Source organism: Zalophus californianus, chromosome 10 (assembly GCF_009762305.2).
Source record: "Zalophus californianus isolate mZalCal1 chromosome 10, mZalCal1.pri.v2, whole genome shotgun sequence".
NCBI classification, from domain to species: Eukaryota; Metazoa; Chordata; class Mammalia; order Carnivora; family Otariidae; genus Zalophus; species Zalophus californianus.
The window spans coordinates 27941688-27960583 of record NC_045604.1 but is presented as its reverse complement, the minus strand read 5'-3'; the positions used below and the strand labels follow the sequence as shown (position 1 = coordinate 27960583).

At 43.6% G+C, this 18896-nt stretch overlaps 1 protein-coding gene and 1 long non-coding RNA gene across 9 annotated transcripts in view; one reads left to right on the top strand and one right to left on the bottom strand.

The window, feature by feature from the left end:
- The window catches only part of PPP1R12B (protein phosphatase 1 regulatory subunit 12B), a 216497-nt gene that overhangs the window by 184714 nt on the left and 12887 nt on the right, over positions 1–18896 (top strand). For 4 of the 8 annotated variants that reach the window (XM_027609977.2, XM_027609988.2, XM_027609979.2 and 1 more), the window contains 5 exons: positions 4798–4814; positions 8090–8234; positions 9163–9267; positions 12670–12723; positions 13940–13990. In XM_027609977.2, coding sequence (XP_027465778.2) covers positions 4798–4814; positions 8090–8234; positions 9163–9267; positions 12670–12723; positions 13940–13990 — 372 coding nt within the window. The remainder of the gene's footprint in view (positions 1–4797; positions 4815–8089; positions 8235–9162; positions 9268–12669; positions 12724–13939; positions 13991–18896) is intronic. The other 4 variants (XM_027609978.2, XM_027609981.2, XM_027609976.2 and 1 more) reach the window with 2 other exon arrangements.
- Positions 987–8131, bottom strand: LOC113931864. Its single transcript, XR_003522898.1, has 3 exons — positions 8070–8131; positions 7438–7529; positions 987–1259 (listed from the first exon to the last, which is right to left on the bottom strand). It is a non-coding gene; the product is annotated as an uncharacterized LOC113931864 (long non-coding RNA).

The following is an 18896-nucleotide window of genomic DNA, read 5'->3' as shown; positions in this document are numbered from 1 at the left end:
TTTATGATGTCACTTCCTGGCTTGCTGTTCCCCTGAGACCACTTAGGCAAACTCCCACTCTATCTTGTCTCCCTCTCTCCGCATTCACTCAGTAGTCTCCCCGCAGGGATGGCAGGCAGCTTTTTAGAATGAGAAGCAGTGTCAGGATAACAGTGAAGTATGCTTAGTTTGATCGATAGCAGGATGAAAAGGGAAAATTGAAGTTAAGCCTCTACCAATTCAGCAGCTCTGCTCCTTTGACCCAAGAAACCAAACTTTTCTCTCCCTAAGTCTAACCAGTGTTTTTTCATCAAATACCAGATTATCTAGAATATCAAGAAGCCAAGCAAAACAGTAGTTTCTAGAGGTATTCCACTAATGAAAAAATGAGGAAGTATAATCTGAAAAGGTTTTTTATCAGGAGCTGGGAAATTGTGCCCTAAATCCTGTATATGTTTTATTGTTGTTGTTGTTGTTGTTGCTGCTGTTGTTGTTTGGGGGGAGGCAGGGGAGAGGGAGAGAGAGAATCTTAAGCAGGCTCCACACCCACTGCGGAGTCCAACATGGGGCTCAGCCTCACAACCCTGAGATAAAGAGTCAGCCGCTTAACCAACTGAGCCACCCAGGTACCCCATGTCCTATATACTTTCAGCCCTATAGGAGCTGGCTTGCCTTTCAGGCCTATAGGAAGGAGCACTCCTCTTAAGCTAATTTCTATTACAATGAGAACACCAGCGCCTTTAGAAATCCCTGTTGTCGTCCTTCTTTGAAATGATACTGTGTTATGGTAATATGCTACCTCTACTATACCCACATCTTGGTTCATGAGGTTTATATGCTGTCCTCTAATTGGTTGGGTTGACCTTCCCAGGACATAGCTAAGGTAGCCCTTGAAAGCTATAATTAAAAAAAAAAAAAAGCCCCAAGAAGTCCAGAGAGCTCCAAAAGTTAGGTAAAAGCAAGGCGGTGGGCAGGGTGGGGGGAGGGAGTGTCAGAAGTAGTGAGGAACGATCAAGGACTAACTTGGAAGTCCTGCTTTCTCGGATATCTGGATCTAGGCACATCGTCTCCCCTCATGTCTACCGGATCACTCATCACCTAGATACTTTTTTATTAAAGTTCACCCCAAAACCAATTGATAACACAAATCTTAACATGCCTTAAAAAAATGATAAACAGCAGACTGTGATACTTGCTTTTAGTTGCTCCTGGCAGGCAGAAATCGGTGTCATTCATCAGCTTCCTACTTGGCGGTCTGTGGGAAACATCTGCAAGTATGCCTGTAGGGACAAGAACTGGTATAGCTTGCCCAGGTTTGAGCACCCTTAGCATTACCTTCCTCTGCGTGCTGTCATCTGTGGAGAGATTTGTTTAGGCCTCTAGAAAACCCTGTGGAATCTACCTTTTCATATCCAGGAACCCAATTGCTGCTTGGTAGCTCTAACCTATTTTTTTGTTTTTAAGTGTTTAAATTTTATGTCAACCTCCTCCGTGGCCGCCGTACGGCATATCCAGCCATACTATACTGTCACATATCTGTCTGAGAACTTTCTTGGGGGTGACAACAGGATATAAATAGCTTCATAGTGTTTCCAGACTGTCCTAAATGAAAAAGGTTAATTATATGTCATTCTTATAGGAATAAATCAGTGGAAATGATTAGCGTGCTTTGATATCTATATAATGGCTAAAACTGATACCTGGTAAAATTCCAATTTCCTTGTCTTAGTGAAGAGAAACACTGTTTCTTCACTATAGAGGCAACTGTCAGAGTCTACAGGGCTGGCTGAACTTAAAGCTGAAAATGTAGCTAAAATCTTACCCACCAAGTTAGATATTTACAAAGAGGAAACTAAAGCATTTTCAAGTGAGGTCCCACATTTTAGGAATAACAAAGTCAATAGATAAAGTGATTTGTCAGTAAATGAATCAGGTCTCAGTCAGTGAATACCATGCAGGGTAGACTTCTATTTCAGTTAGGAGGAAGCAAAAGAAGGCACAAGGCAGAGCAGTTTGATTATATATGGGTCCTTTTCCATAACTAAGAGATGGTGTGGCAGTTCTGTCTTTGGAGAGACTGACAAGAATAGTTCTCCCAAGGGCGGGGTGTGGGAGAGAACGGTTCTCCCATATGGACAGTGAAGTTTGAAAAAGGCAGCTTTGCCTAAGTAGCAAGAGAAAGTAAATGGTTTCCTAAACTGTTAAATTGTTTCATTTGGTTGTCTGTGAGCTCAATTCCCTGAATCAAAGGTCCTAAGTTAACTTAACTACTCTGACATCAGCAGCCAATATAGTATTTTTACAACCATAAAGGGAATGGGGGAGGGGGGCAGGGCAGGAGAGGAAGCTGACATTTTAAGAATATACTTCCTCATAAGTATCACATTTAATTTTTACCATAAGAGTAGCTGGTAACTTGCACAAGGTCACATAGCTAGAAGATGTCAAAGCAACAGTTAGTGCTCAGGTCCAGCCAAGGATGTCACACTCTTACCCAGAAACATTAACAGTTCAGTTCAGTGAGTCTTCACTGAGCACCCATCGTGTTCTGGCACTGAGGATGTAACTGGGAATAAGTGCATGGATCACCGGTAAGGAACCCCCCCGCCCATAACAACATGTCTTTTTTAAATGTATGGATGTATGTCTTTGTATTTCTCTAACCTTCTCTTCTCAAAATTCATGACTTTTAGGAAGCCTTTGTAGTTGGAGCCCACTGATTACCACCCTTACCTCCTTAGCACTTACTCACATGTGTTCCTTCCCTTGCTTCAGACAAGCTTGTTGATTATGTTCATGGTGCTCTCCTGACTCACGCAGCTTACCCTGTGTATTCTTCCTTGGTGCCTCTTCTGCAGGGCTTTGCACGCAGTAGGTTCTTAAATTCACTAGATCCTTAACATTTGCTGGTATGGAGTTCATTCTTAATTCATGAATCTTTGCCATGTCAGTTTACAGTTTTCCTGGGATATGAATTTGAATTCACCCAGATGCCTTAAAGGCTGGATCTTATCACTAAGCTGGTGAGTGGGCATCGCCAACAGTCTAGCATCTCAGTTTTCACTTGAGTAGACTTGAAACGTGTTTATACATTAAGTAATTCTCGAGAGGTGATTAAAATTTAGTTTCTTTGTTCCAAAATAGGATTCAAGTAAGAGAAACAACCTTAGTTAATGTTGATAAAGTAGTCATTGATAGTGTGGGCTAGGCATATGACTCTCCCTGAAGATCAGTTATAAATGTGAGACAGGGAAATTCCTCAATTCCAGATTCGTAAGTTTTAGGACACTACAACTCCCAAGTGTATGATAATGCTAAAGAGGCACTATATACTTTTCTTACTGGCTTCCCCATCTCCAGTGGGACACATCCTCACATTAAAAAGCCTTTGTTTAGTCCAGTGGTGCTTGACCAGGGCTGTACCACAGAATCACCTGGGGGACTTTTTAAAAATACATGTAATGGGGCGCCTGGGTGGCTCAGTCATTAAGCGTCTGCCTTCGGCTCAGGGCATGATCCCAGGGTCCTGGGATCGAGTCCCACATCGGGCTCCCTGCTCAGCGGGAAGCCTGCTTCTCCCTCTCCCACTCCCCCTGCTTATGTTCCCTCTCTCGCTGTGTCTCTGTCAAATAAATAAATAAAATCTTTAAAAAAAAAATACATGTAAGAAGGCCCTACTCTAGACCTAGGGAAAGAGAGTCTCTAGGGTTGATTTTGGGATATGTACATTTTGAAAAAGTCCACGAAAGAATTCTGATGAATATACTTGTGGTTTAGAGAGAGAATTCCTTTCAGCAAACACTTTTGGACAGCTTTAGGGGGTAGTATATATTGTGCTGTCGTGTTGTGTTGGTTGACAAACCAGTGGCTTCCAGGGACCATTTAATGCTTCTTCAACAAAGCAGTGTCATTGAGCGACTCCTCAGTAGTCAAAGGATTTATTATTTGTTCTGTAGATTATTGGGCCCTTGTTTCTCCCATTTTTTGTGTGTCCTTGAGGACTTTGTTGTTCTTCAGTATCTCCAAAGAGAAAATAAGTAAATACATTCAAATCAACTGAGTTTTTATTTGCCTGAGTTTCTTTAAAAAAAAAAAAGTGGAAATAAGAGGGTAATGGTCATCTCTGATTTTTTAAAATATAAAATATCGACATAATCATTTTTTGTTGTTTGTTTTTACAACCATAGATAGACCATCAATAGATAACCAAGCTTACAGTTTGCATCTACAAAACTCCTTTCTTCTGAGACCTCAAAGTACTTTCTTATTCTTTTCATTTTCTAACCACCATCCTAGGGACTAGGAATGGGACTTATTCGTTCCCTGCACTCTCTTGCTCACCTTTCACCAGAGGTCTAGGATAAAGCGAGGAACTGTCCTGAGTTTTAATATTTGTAGATTACAGTATTCACTCAGGGCAGGGTTGGGGGTTTGTGAACAGAGTTAATAGAATGGATATTGAGATCCAGAGAGGCTAAATACCGCACAGAAAATCAGTACCTCCTAGAGCACAAGCATGGTTTGTTAGTTGGGTGGTGGATAAGGGTGGGGGTGCAGTTTTTGATCATTTTACAGTTTGCTGACTTCCAGTTAAAAAAGATGCTTTTTACCCAAAGTCTCAAATCTACTGAGTCACGGAAGACTAGCTTAAGTAGCCTTTTGCGCAGTCATTGAATTGCTTTTCTTAAATTGCACCCATATCTCCACCTGTGAAGTTGAGACATCTGATTTGAAAAGTGCATTTATAAATGGAAATAATAATTATCAGTCCCTTGCTAATGCTGGTTTTGTTTTTGTTTTGTCTTTTCCTTTCTCTAGCATGAAAGACTTTCTAGGTAAGACCTTTCCCTGTTTTATATGCATGCTTAATACTTGTGAGAAGTGCATGTCTAATTAAACTTAGCTTTATATCATGTGCTCATATTTCTCATTCTCCTTCCTTTCCTTCCTTTTCATTTCCTCAGCCACCACAGTAGTTCAGACTTTTATTATTTCCTGCCTAAGTTAATGCAGTAGCTCTTCAACTCACCTCCTGCCTTCAGATTCTCCTCCTTCCAATTCATTTTGTATACCTCCACCACATTAATTTTCCTACAGCATCTACCAGGCACTGTGCTACAGAAACAACATGAATACAACCCTATCCTCACCTTCAGTAAGGGCCAGGATAGTGGTATGGACAGTATTATGAGCAGAGAGAAGAGGCCATTAGCCTAATCTGGTGGTTCAAGAAGACTTTGTTGCAAGATACATGCCGAATTGAGATTGAGTTTAGACACTGTCATTTAATAGTGGATCTAACACAATTCCTTGTACCTAGATGGTGCTCTGTAATAATTTATTGAAAGAGCTAAAGACCAGTGTTGCAATTGCTGAAAAATTAAGGAAGCAGATCAGAGTTTGGGGAATGATCCTTTCTAATTTTTCACCTAGCATCTGAGGATACAAAAATGATCTTCCTGAAGAACAAAATAAAAAATAGTAAAGACTGTGGAGCCAAAAGTATGAACCTCTCCCTTTCCACTTTTTCTTTGATAGAGAAATTAAGAAGAAATTGAGGGAAAATAGGGCAAATGAGTCTTATAATTTGTTTGATAATTGAGCTTATTGTACCTTAACGATATATTTCAAAATGTATAAACTTGCATGGATTCTTCCTCTGCTCACCCTCTCACCAGGCACCAGCTGAAGATAAATAATTTACATCTAACCTAGCAGAAAATTAGTTTTGCAAAATTGGTGGAGAGCGGTTATTTTGCTATAGTTAATTTTTTGTGGATTCTGTTACATTATTATAGCCATTTATGAAAAGAGACTTTCCCTATAGACCTCAAAATATGCCAAAAAACTAATGGTTAAAACAGTGGGGTATTAGTTCAAGAATAAACAAAGGTATCAGTGGAACACAGTATAGTCCCCCAAAAGTCATATATATAAGGTGATTTGTCAACTCTGTGGGGGAACAGTTATTTAATAAGTGATCATTGGGACAACTGACCGTCTGTTTGGGAAAACAGATCCTTCCCTGAAGCCATACCAAAAAACAAAAACAAAACCAGATTCCAGATGGATTACAGTTTTTAAGAGAAAATGATTTTACTACAAAAGCAATAGAAGAAAATATTTGTAATCTTTATATAGGAAAGACTCTCCCAGGCATGGTACCATAAAGGTAAAAATTGTCCAGTTTAGTTACATAAAATGTAAAATCTCTGCTAGTAATAGACACCACAAACAGAGACAAAAAGTAAAGTGGGAAAAAATATTTGCAGCTTATGTTGTATAGTTTTAAAAGCTTTGCTATATAGGATGCTCCCACAGTGTAACAGGTGGAAGATTAACAAAGGCTCTGAATCGACAATTCAAAAATGAAGATAAATAATCAAAGATACTGAACCTTCCTAGTGATCTACAAATATTAAAATTAACGACAATGTTTCTCCTATTGGATTAGAAGGGATTAAACTCTCTGAAGGACAGTATGACAATACATATATCAAAATTTAGAATAGACTTACCCCTTGACCAAAGGGTTCCACTTCTAAGATTTTATCCTAAGAAAATAATCGGGCAAATGCACTAAAATTTATAGACACGTCTTCTCACTGTAGCATCATTTCTAATAGCTAAAACGTTCAAAATAATATAGGTGTCTGTCACTAGAAGATTCAATTACCATACATCACACAGTGAAAGACTGTGCGGTCATTTTTTTTTTTTTTTAATGAGACAGATCTGTTTACTTACATGGTAAGATGCCTCCGAGCGTAGTGATAAGTGGAGGGAGGAGGAGGAGTTAGACAACAGTATGTATTATCTGGTTTTATTTATAGAAATATATACATTTTAATGTATCTATGTGTTTAACCTTTTGCAAGGATATGAAGTACCTGTTAATAGTGGGTTATTTCTTGGGCAGGATTATGGAGTGACTTTCACTTTCTGTTTTAGACACTTTGGTACTACTTACATTTTTCTGCAAGCATGTATTGCTTTTGTAATCAGAAAAGTCAGTGAAGAGGTTTCTGTTTACAAATTTAAAAAAAAAAGTGTAAGAAAAAAAGAAAGCTGTGAAGAATGTTGTAGGACTTATCATCTCTGTAAGACAAAGTGGCCCTTAATGCCATTAGGAGCTTTGCCTCTCCCCCACTGTGTCCTCCTGATTGCTCCTCTACTTCTTCTGATACGTATTCCAGCTCCCCCACCCCCAACTTTGGCAATAGCTACCACAGGACAGAGCCTTAAGATGGAAGTCCCACAGCTGTGACTCTGCACACCATCCCAGTTTGGGGAGGGAGAGCTCTGCAGGGCTGGTTTGTACGTAGCAGTCTTGTGGGCCACATTTTCATTTGGAAAGAACAAAGTCTAAGAAAAATGTAAACCACTGTTAAGAATCAGGGTGATCGTTGTAACGCTTAAACAGATAATCAGCTGAGAGACCTTTCCTAATGAACTTACCACTCCTGGAAATGAGGCCACCATCGACTCTCAGAGCTCAACTGCTGGAAGACGTAGAAATCCTCATCACAGGCTCACAGCCGCAACGTGGACTGGAGAAGAGAGGGTAGAAAAATAGCTGTTTGGGCACGGAGGTGGTACCCTGAAATGTTTGAGATTCCAACAAACCTGCAGTGCACCTAAAAAACATATGCGCCATGCCCTTGTTGTCATTTCCGCCCCCACGCCCTCCAGCTCTGAACTCCCAAGTCCGTATGTTTCTGATTCATTGACAGTTCGTTGGAATCATTGTCTGAGAGCCATTGAGATCCAAAAAAATTTCTGCTTTTAAAAGCACACTCTTTGAGGAAAGCTGTTCAACCCCAAACTAATTTGAAAAGCTCTAAGATTTAAGTCGGCACATGGATCCAAACCGCCAGTTTTTCAAGTAAGCTCCATTCTTGGCAAAGGATGGCCTCCTCCTCCAAGCTGGCGCAGCTTAGCCCCGAGGTCCGAGAATGCTGGCCGAGGAGATTCAGGGAAGGAATGTGTGTTGTTTCTGGCCAAGGCGCTCAAGTGCCTCTTAGAAAAGGTGCAAACTACCCTGAAGCATTACCTTCCTCCCTCTCTTCATTCTAAAAACCAATGTTTACCTTTAACGTATCTCCCACAGGTTGGAATCAGGAGGTAGTAATCCTACAAGCAGCGATTCTTACGGTGACCGGGCCTCAGCAAGAGCCCGCCGCGAGGCCCGGGAGGCCCGCCTTGCCACCCTGACTAGCCGCGCGGAGGAGGACAGCAACAGGGATTATAAAAAAGTAGGCTCCCTTTTCAACTTTGCTGTTGTTGGGTTACAACACGTAAACCTCTCAGCCTTTTCCCCAATGTAGAAACATGATTGTAGTTCCCCTGAAGCAGAAGAAAAGTGCTTTACGTGATAAAGAGTAGCAACTAATTCCTTTCAGGTGTCTTGGTTTGTTCCACCTCTCTACCAGCTAAACACAGACCATTTCGTATATTGTTTTTAGTGCAGTAAATATATGCCTCGAATCAGATACTTAGAAGTGAGGGAAAAAGTAAAGATTGACAATTGTAGAAAGGGGAAATAAAAGTAGTGCTGTGTGTCTGAGCCCAGAGAGTCATTTGGTAAGACTCATGTTATTAACAGACATGTGCTTTTAATGAGGTCCTGTGAATGTCAACCAAATACTTCTTGGTGATGGTAAATGATAATCTGGTTTGTTGGGGCCTTAACACACTTTACAGTTCATTGCCTTTGGCTCTTGCAGAAGAGTACCTAGTTCCAGGGGCTGACTTGAAAACCTTCCCTTTCGAGTGCTTGAGATGCCAGGGGAGAAAACCATATTTGTTAATGAAATGTTTGTTTTGTTAATGTCGTGTTAAGCAGAACTTGACTAAAATCAATATACACACTAGACTGGCTCTAAAGAAATAATTCTCTTTGTATGGGGAACGACAGTGACTATTTTTTCCCCCAGAGATTAACATTTTTGAAGTTGGAGCACCATTCTGTTTGTGTCCAGCACCTGGGACTTCACCAATGTTAAGAAGCAAGAAACCAATTGACTGAATATATTCTGTTTCCTAGACTTCCTCCATCTTCTCCATCTGTCCCACAATACTGGTTTGGGGTGGGGGGGTGGTTCTCGTAGGATGAAACTGTGTGAGTGCTAATCCTGCAAGCCCTGCCTGGTAGGTGACCTGATTCTCTTTCCCTCCCCTCAGCTCTATGAGAGTGCCCTGTCCGAAAACCAAAAATTGAAAACAAAACTTCAGGAGGCCCAGCTAGAGCTAGCAGATATAAAGTCCAAGCTTGAGAAGATGGCCCAGGTAAGAGAGAAAAGGAAAAAACCTGGGTGGCAGGGTGAGTATGAGGAGGCAAAGCAACTTAGGGTCGGAGAGAGGGGAAGTGACATGGAATTAAGATTGGCCCTCCTCAGAGACCGGAAGACAGAAGCCCCTGAGATTCTCATCTGATTTCAGGGTTCAGTTGGCATTTCACTTAAAACGGAAAACTGATAGTTCAGTGAACAAGTCCTAACAGGCTGAATGCTAATACTTAATATTATGGATTATCTACTTATTTCTTAGTAAAAAGGTATTAACCAGCATCATAAGATTAGTCCTAGACAGTGTCTCCTGTCTGGATCATCATGTTTCAGTTCAGTTTATCTACAGTCACCTCCTAGAGAGGGATAAGCAAGACACCATTAAACCCAGTGCAGAGAGGTAGCAAATTAGGCCTAGAGAAATAAGTGGTTTGCATGGGTCGTATAAGAAATCAAGGACAGGGGCGCCTGGGTGGCTAAGTCAGTTAAGCATCTGACTCGATTTCAGCTCAGGTCATGATCTCAGGGTTGTGAGAAAGAGCCCTGAGTTGGGCTCCACACTGGGCATGGAGCCTGCTTAGGATTCTCTCTCTCCTTCTCCTTCTGCCCCTCATGCTCTTTTGTGCTCTCTCTCTCTCTCTCTCAAAAAGAAAGAAAGAAATCAAGGACAAAGGTATTGTTAGAATGTACAGTCAGGTCCCAAAGCAAAGATTCTGTCCTGCAGCATATGTTACCTCCTCAGGCCGCCACCGTTTTTCAGCCTAGAAATAAGGAATGTTAGTGGCAAACAGACCAGATAAACCATTTCCTTTTACTGCCAGGCCTGATTTAATTAGGCGATGCTTTAGAGGATACTAGAGGCAATAACCTCATCACCAGTGAGACAAACACTGCAACTGAAAGCCGAAGCAAGTGCTGTCTTGGGTTATTGCTGAGTTAACAGGAAACCTATTGAGTTATTGCCCTCCTGGAATGCCCAGTGACTAAGAATTTTGAAAGCTGAACTGAGGTAAAAATGACTCTATACTGGGAAGGCATAAATGAAAACCAGAGATGGCTAGTTGTTCTGGCCATATGATATAATCCAAAAGCAAAGCCTAACACGCTAGGATTGTACCGTACTGAATACAGTACGCTTGGGGGCTTGGGGGGCAGGGGTGGTCCAATACCTCTGAACATCTTGCGGCAGCCCCTCTGAAATGGGATGAACCAACACTTGGAAGACAGCAGGACACACTGCGTGGGATTTCAGCAGGACAGCCAGGACACCCACATTCTCCAGAGAAGGGCTCGGTCAGGTGCACAGGGGATGGCCTGGCCTGTGAACTGCCTGTCAGTTTGGAAGAGGCCCCCCTCCGCCTGGTTGGAGTAGCTGAACGTAGCTGGCTCTTCTGCTGAGGATCTGTAAGGCCTGCTGTGGCACAGATGACAACTGAGCATAGAGTGATTCAGTGCGACAGGAAAAGTGGGTCTCAGGCTCAGGAGAACACACGCGCGCACACGCACGCGCGCACACGCACGGCATGGGGGTAGAACTAAATAAACCTCAAGGGCTCTACCGGCCCCAACCTGACTGAGCCAGGTGGAATGTCTCGTTCACAGCACACCCACAGAAGATCCCTAAGGCCGACTTTTATTCTGAGGAGTGTCACGAACTGACAGTGATTAATTAATACAGATCTTCTGATGCTTCTCATCAGGAATTACTGGGGCTATTTTACAGAAAATTGGGGGAGCCGTCATGTGAGGAACCACAGGAAGACCCAATTTCACCTGCCCCACTCTCTCCAGAAGCGCTCTTCTGACAGCACATTTCTTGACCTTTAGGGGTTCTTGGCTTTTCCACCAGCTCATGCTTCGGAGCAGTGAGCAGCCTAACAAGCTGCTGACATTGACTTGCACAGAGGACACTGAAAATAAAATCAGCCTTTCACTGGGGAAAAGGGTTTACTTTCTAGCCAGCTGCTTTGCTGGGTGTGTCGGAATATACTTCGTTTTGCCAAATATAGGTGACAAATTCAGGAGAAACAGCGGTGCTACACACCAGTTCTCTGCTGTTTACCACAAGTGGAGCTGTCCGGCAGGACAGAAAGGAGGGCCCGTCAGCCACACACGTTGTAGGGAGCCCCTTACCACACGGACACACACGACGTCTTACATAAAAGGTCCACCCTAACCCTAAGGGGGTTAAGATTTAAAAAACAAAACAAAACTAGTTCTGTGTAGAAGTGAACTGGTTAAGGTCACTCTGTAGAAGTGACAGCTTCTGTGCTTCTTAAGCTGACGAGGATAGAAACAAGCGCCAGGATCTACTTCTGCCTTTTTTCTTTTCCTTCCGCTTCATAGTATATTCAGTGGAAAGGCAGATGGCCCTGACCTTCAGAACAGAAGGTGAAAGCCCACGATAGGAGCCAGAAATCAGAGTTTTACTGTTAGTTCTAGCTATTCCTTAATATTCTGAAAAAAGAAACCTCTGCTAGAAGACCAGCATACTTTCTATATTTATTAGATGTTGCTTGTGCATGGTACTAGGCAAAATAAAAATAATCACCCTGTATTTATTAAATGTAGTCTCTTAAATGTAAGAAATTTTACAGTGCTAAGGCCAAAAGGAACTTAAGGTTCAATTCCATTCCCTGTTTAAGAGTCACTACCTGAAGTAATTCTGCTTGTTAGCTCTGGTGGCTAAATGTTTTTGGCCCTTCTGTGACATTTATAGCAAAAGTCAAAGATGTTCTAAAAGAAAGTTCTAATCTTTTGTTCAGGTTAAATCTTACCTCACGTGGAAGCTCAGTATACAAAAGAGATAAAAGTGGAACTGTTCAGTTCAAAGCAGGGCAGATGGCACGAATGAGCTCCTGAGAAGCCCTGGAACCCACCCACACATGCAAACCACTGCTTTAAAAGAGAAACATCATCAGTGCCCAAAGCAGAAAGAATGAGTGCAAAGGGATTGCTTAGAAGAGTGCCAGGGACTTAGCCCCTCAAGTTCATGAGTCTCTAGCTTTCAAAGAAAAGCCACTTTTCATTTCCTCTGGGTTGTGAGATTACTCACAGACCAGGAGAAGGGAGGGGCAGTGAGAAGACAGTCGACGTTGAAGAGCTACCAAGTGTTTGTGTGTTGTTGTGGGGGCATCTTTGCACTTGTGACTGTGCAAAATTTCAAGAAACACCACCACTGCCTTCTACTCCCCGATGGGAATCCTGCGAACTTCAGAGAGGCAATCACATCAGGCTTAGAGATCTGTCAGAATCTGTTTGCTAGGGGCCCCTCTGCTACAGTGAGAGCCCAAAGCCCTGACATCTATTTCTGAGTGTTTGACAGTGAAGCTGAACCAGACCGGGCTTCCTAGTGACCCTCAGACAACCCAAGTGACCATTGTTTCTCTTCACTTTGCACTAGCAGAAACAAGAGAAGACCTCTGACCGATCATCAATGCTGGAGATGGAGAAACGGGTATGTGTGTGTTTCTCTCCCCTCTCTGTTTCATCTGAGTTTCTCTGACTTTGTTGTTCATGCCAATGGAAAAAGTTCGTCTTCAGAAGGCGGGAGTTCTGCCACATTCCATTCCCAGCTTGATAATAAATTCTTTTTGTGTGACTCTGGACAGCAGTTTGATTGCTAGTCCTTTTGGCTTCTTCAGATGCTCAGTACTTTTCACTTATTCCAGTCTTAGGGTGGGAAGTGTCCTTGGAAGGTCATCCCGTGCACTGGTTTGGCCTATAGGCAGAACTGCACACACACACACACACACACCTACAGTATATTTTGGTTTACTGTAAGTTAGCACACACGTACACACCCACGACCAAGGTCTCTTTACCCTTCCTGTCACCTTGAACAGAAAGGAGGTTTTCAGCAGGACCCTCTGCCATTGATTTAGGTCTTCTGACTTGAATTATGAGCCAGCAGAATCTTTCCCTCACTCTGACTGGGGGTGGGGAGGGGGTGTTCCAGTTCAATTGCTGACCTCCTCCTGACTGCATTCAGAATATTTTTCTGGGATTTGACATTCTTGGATTGGGAAAACTCAGATTTATTGATGAACCCTAGCTGTGATTTGACCCTAGGGGTATAATAGGTTCCCATCTCTCCTGTTTAATTTGGAAAGCAGCAAAGTTTTACAATTTATTTCCTTGGCCTATAACAAAAACTCGTTGGTATCTCATCTAATCTAAGAATCTTTAGAGTTCAGGCTAAATCAGGAGTGGGTTGCTGGGAGAGAGATGGGTTCGGGGGAAGGATGCTGTTTCTTCCTAGACAATGATGGCTACTTCCCCACTCACCATCTGCTCCCCATCATGGGAGAAGCAGCTCCTTAGGAATTTGAGGGGAGCGTTCCTGAAGATAAGGATGCCTTTTATTAATAGAGAGCAGGGGGCCCTGGTCACTTGGAGTCATTTGAAATATTCCATGAGATCTTCAGCTTGCACAGAATAGCCAGAGTACCCTGATGCTGCCATTTGTTTAACTTTAATATTCTGATGGGAGATTTAGGTCCTGTGATTTCTCTCAGTGAAGTAGTATCATCCCACGGATCAGATAGTGCTTAGTCTCCTGCATGAGGTTTGCCTGAGACGTGGCTCTGCTGATCACATGTCAACCAGGAGGCAGCATTTTGACTCCCTTCTAAACCCCGTAGATGTTCAACAGTCTCCTTGTTTCCCAACAGGAGAGGCGAGCCTTGGAGCGGAAAATGTCAGAGATGGAGGAGGAGATGAAGGTATGGAAAGATCTCCTTTCTCTCTTTGTGTGCCCGTTCCCCAAATGCCTGCCAGGACTGGGTGATTGAGCCTAAGCCCACCCCTCCAGATTTCACCACACACTCCACCCCCTCAAGAAGAGAGGATGTGTGAAGAGGAGCTGAGCATCTCTCCTCAGCCATTTCATAGGCCCTCTCAGATCACACAGCATCCCCTCTGGGCACCTCGCAGCCCTTCTGGGAACCAGTGCTGCCTCTGGTTTAAGTGGGGGGAGGGAGGAGGTATCTGCAGACTGGAGACAAACCTAAGTTGAACTTCTAAGATTTTCCAAGCAGTAGTTTCACCCTCAGGGGCTGGATGGAAACGCTAAAACAAGGGTCCCAGCTCTGCAGGCCTCACATGAAGTGCCTGGGGAAGCCTGAACACGACCAGAGACTTTCCTGCCTGGTGCGTCTCCCTGTCTCAGCCCTTCACTGGAAGGAACACAGTTTGAGTCATTCTGCAGCAGAATGCAGATTAATTCACACATCGATTTCCTGCCCCAGCCCATTTCACCTGAAATACTCAGTAATATTCGGTACTCACCCACTAGAATCAGCTCATGCCACCAGTTACACCTCACGGCTCACTGCTTTCCTCTCTCCCTTCACCATGCCCTGCAATGATCAGCATCTCCATTAGCCACTTTAATGAACAACTGCCATCCTAGGCAGCTTTGAGTGCTGAGAACTGGCAGTCGACCCAGAAGAGTCAATTCCCTGCTGTGGAAGAGGCCTGCAGAGCAGTAGGGAACATAGAGCTGCTCGGGGTAGCCACCTGGGGATGATGTGGAGCATCTGAGCCCTACAAGTGCATGATGCCACATGCCCATAATGACCTAGCGCTTGCTCAGCTTCAGTCTTTTTTTTTCCTTCAAGGATCTTATTTTACCAGATGTATGATACAAAGCATTCATCTGGTGAAACTCCGGTTTCTTTACCTGCAAACCAGAAGCACTGGGGTAGAGGCGGATCTCCAGGGCTCTTGCTCTGAGCAAGCATCCCTAATATGCAATTAGAGCACTTTAGGAGAGACATTTATTATTACAATGGCCAAAAAAATATATAGTTATTTACTAAAAAAAAACTTCTCGGGACCTGAGAAGGTCCAAGTTTACACAAGATCCAATGCTCATAGTCCCGTTACTCTTTATATAATTCCAGAATAAGGGAGATGTGCCCTGCCCTTGAGTTCTATAGTCACCATTCCAAGGCCGTAACTGATCGCATTCACATAGAATTTCAAGCAATACCTACTTATATCTCCAAAAAGTGGCACTTATATCTTTCAAGTTGATGTAAAACAGCAAGAGTAGAAATAATTAATGGTTGATTCTCCTACGATAAAAACAGGATGACTCAACACCCTTAGCTTCTCCATCTTCTGGTTTTTCCAGATCCACCTCACCTACCGCACAGAAGTATTTTCTATCATTTAGAGAAGTATGTTAGTAGAGCTAAACAGTTCTTGATGAATGAATATCCACAGCTCTTGGTTGCACTGGGGGTCCCTCCATTTCTGAAACCCCTTGAGTGATACCATCTGTACTCTGCTGTTAGGCAGCTGTCAGTGATGCTCCTTAAGGAATAGCCTAAATGCTGATCAGGGGCATGTAAAGGAGGCCAAAGCTGGTGCCTTCTAATGAGTACCCAGGAGCTCAAAGCCAGCCCAGACCCACTAGTCACGGAACTCTGCACCACGTCTGCCCAGGCCCTCGCACAAAGACCCAGAAAGTCTCCAAGTGGAGCAGTTGAGGTCCTTCTTTATTTCTGTTCCAATCCTAAATTGCCAGGCATGAGAGCCCCTTCATTGGTTCCAGTTGCTCTCAGTTCTATGGTTTGAGACAGCCTTACATATTTCTTTCTCCCTATCTTGCCAGGCTAGGATTTCCTAAACTAGGTCATGAGTTCCTTTCTTTCCTCGGTAGAGATCATAATACATGAAGGTGTTTGCTCCCTCAGCTTTAAGTCGTTTGCCAGTCAACTTCAAATTCAGTTGTTTAAATTATCAAATGGAGCCAGATCCTGGCTGTTTAGACCTCAAAAAATAGGTACACCAATTTGAAACTGTTTTTTGTTGTTTTTATTTTCGCTAAAAAACGGACACAGTCAGTTGCCATTATTCTCCATTACCAATTGCAAAGCCAAATGGAGAAGAAACACCTGCAGGTTCTAAAGCCCCTAAACACCCTTTGCTCAGATAAAGCCCAATACCAGGTTTACGAATCGTCCAGCTCCCCCTAGAGGACAAAGGGGGAGGAACATAACAAGCTTGTAGCCAACGCCAACTTGGTTTGTGTCTGTACATTGAGATAGGCAAAAACTTCAGATAGATAGATACAGACATCATAAAATTGATGTCACTGGCCTTAAAGGAGTCTAAGAAGCTGCTCGGGTAGCTTTCAAGTCCTTCTTCATCCAGGCTACAGTTTGTGGTAATCAACATCTTGGGAATGATCAGTGGTCAAAATCTCTGTTCTAGGCAGCCAGTCCACTGCACAGGTAACTGTCTTATCGAATCTGGGACCCAGTAGAATTAAGGTCCAGTTAGCCCCCATGCCTGTTGCATATTTGGTTTATACAGATGCTCAAACCTCTTGGAGCAGTCAGTAGGGGGCAGGTTGAAGGTTGACCTCCGGTGAACCCCGAAGATCCAGTAGGTGCTCAAGGACAGAAAGTGACTCTGGTGCCTGTTTTTCTGATTCTGGCAAATAAAGTGCAAAGTCAGGTGAAATGGGGAACCCTGAGATGGGCTCGCCCAGATGTACGTGGAGCCCTGTGCTTGTGACATGGGTTGTGTCTTTCTGGCCTTACAAGAGAGGTAAGTATTTATGAGTTCTCCCCAGGACAGACTGCACTCCGATCCTGGATTGGAGTAGGATGGTGTGCCAGCCTCTGACAGGCATGCGTGTCAGCGTGAGCTGTGCGAGGCTGCACTGGGTCTTGCCCCCATCAGACCTGATGACGTTTCTACTGCATCCTCCATTCAGCTTCGGCCTCTTTCCCGGACCTTCTCCCTGCCTCTCCCAGGTCCTTGCATGAGGGGCCCAGCAGCCACTCCCCTTTTAGATTGCTCTTGGAATTTTTATTTTTACTTACTCTGGAAATACCACTAGCTGATCCTGCCCTTGCCCACCCTGCTCTGTGCCCTGCCCGCCCCTCCATCTTGCTGTGCCTTGTTTTCAGTACTGTTTCCTATGGAACATTCCACCAGATTGTTTCCTGCCTCTCTCCCTCATGCTGATAAGTTCCAAATTCTTCCACCTCGATCTGCGTGTACTCACATGTTAGATTGAATCATTTTCATAGTTCGTGTCTTTAATATTACTCCCTAGGAGGCAAGGACCATTTCATATAATGACAATGATTATGTTGAAAGCTTTGGTCCAATGTCAACACCAAAGAAGGGTGAGAGCCAGGGACTTTCCATTGGTTCTTATGTTTGGTCCCTGCCCATTTCTTTAAATATTTCCATATGCTGCACCATGATCTCCTCTGATCTCAGTCCTCTCCATGGCTGAGATGCTTGCAGAGGGTAAGGAGCATTGCCTGGTCCTTACCCTTCAATGGCAACATGGAAGTGTTGGGCTGCTCTGCCTTTTTTCCAAGGTGCTCATTCTCTCTCTTTGGGGAAAGAGATATTCAGCAGTTTGTCTCTGCTCGTTTTTCCTTTTCACTGTTTTTTCCCCTTCATGCTGCCTTTCATTTTCTTGCTTCTTCACTTCCAACTATAACTCCACTAATCCTTCATTTCTGTCCCTCACATCCATGTGGGTATGAGAGACTTTCTGGTTTGTCATCACTGTAATCCACAGGATTTTTCATCTTCCTCTCTGAAGCCCCATTTGCATAATACAATCCTTTTCCTCCTCCCAGAGAGCTGATGGTCTCGGTTATAGGTCAGTACAGATGACTGCTTAGGCAAGGGTAGTAACGGTAAGCAGGCCTGTGATGGAATGTCATTTATTGAAGTCTTTAGGTCCTTTATGGGCTATGAGGTATTAGGAAGAATATCTGTGGACTGGTTATTCTGTCCCGTTTGTAACACTTAACAAATAGTGAGGTCTGAACTAGTACATCAGCCCAACCAATTCCATTATCTTGGACATTTATGATTTCTCCAACTGTTGTGCACAGCTGTAATTTTCAGAGTATGAGTCTGTATGTGAACACCTCCAGGCAGCTGCCCGCCTCTTTATGAGCTGGGACAAAGAGAGCATAGTTAGCTGTGAATTTCATGATGCAGGTAGTCCTATAGCAGGTCAAGGGCGGGTTCGCAGTTCTTGGATCCTGGAACAAGCATCTGGACTGCAGTGGAGAACTAGCAGGGTTAATGAAGCATCCTACAAAACAGGTTAGAGGACCGTGCAGACAGCTGCCAGTCTCTTATCTTGTATGTGCCCCTTCAACATTCTAAACAGTACGTGCCTCGTACAGAAGATACTTAAACAACAGGCCCCCCTTTTATTTTCCTTGTTTCACTTTTTTAAAATATAAAGTAAGAGAAGGACCCAGAAAAAAAAAAAAAAAACAGGAGTAGGGGGCCGAGTATGGGGCAAGATGAGAGGAAGGAGGAGAAAAGGGCCTCAGCTGGATTTAGGAACACACAGAGTCCTCAACTCCAGGTCCCACTGACGATGAAGGAGGGCCCCTGAGGCTGTGGCTCAACTATGCTAAAGCAGTTCAGAAGGCCCCAAGCCACACAGTGGTCTGTCATTCTCAAAAGCCATCCACATGTGCTATTTGAGAGCGTGGTGGTTGTATTCGTATGGCTGACCTGCAGCATAGTTAGACCTTAGCCAAGAACCATAGGCCCGGCTCTCCCCCTCGTTGGTGCTTTTCTGCCTTCTCCCTCCCCTCATCCTGCACCATTACTCCTGCCTTTCTC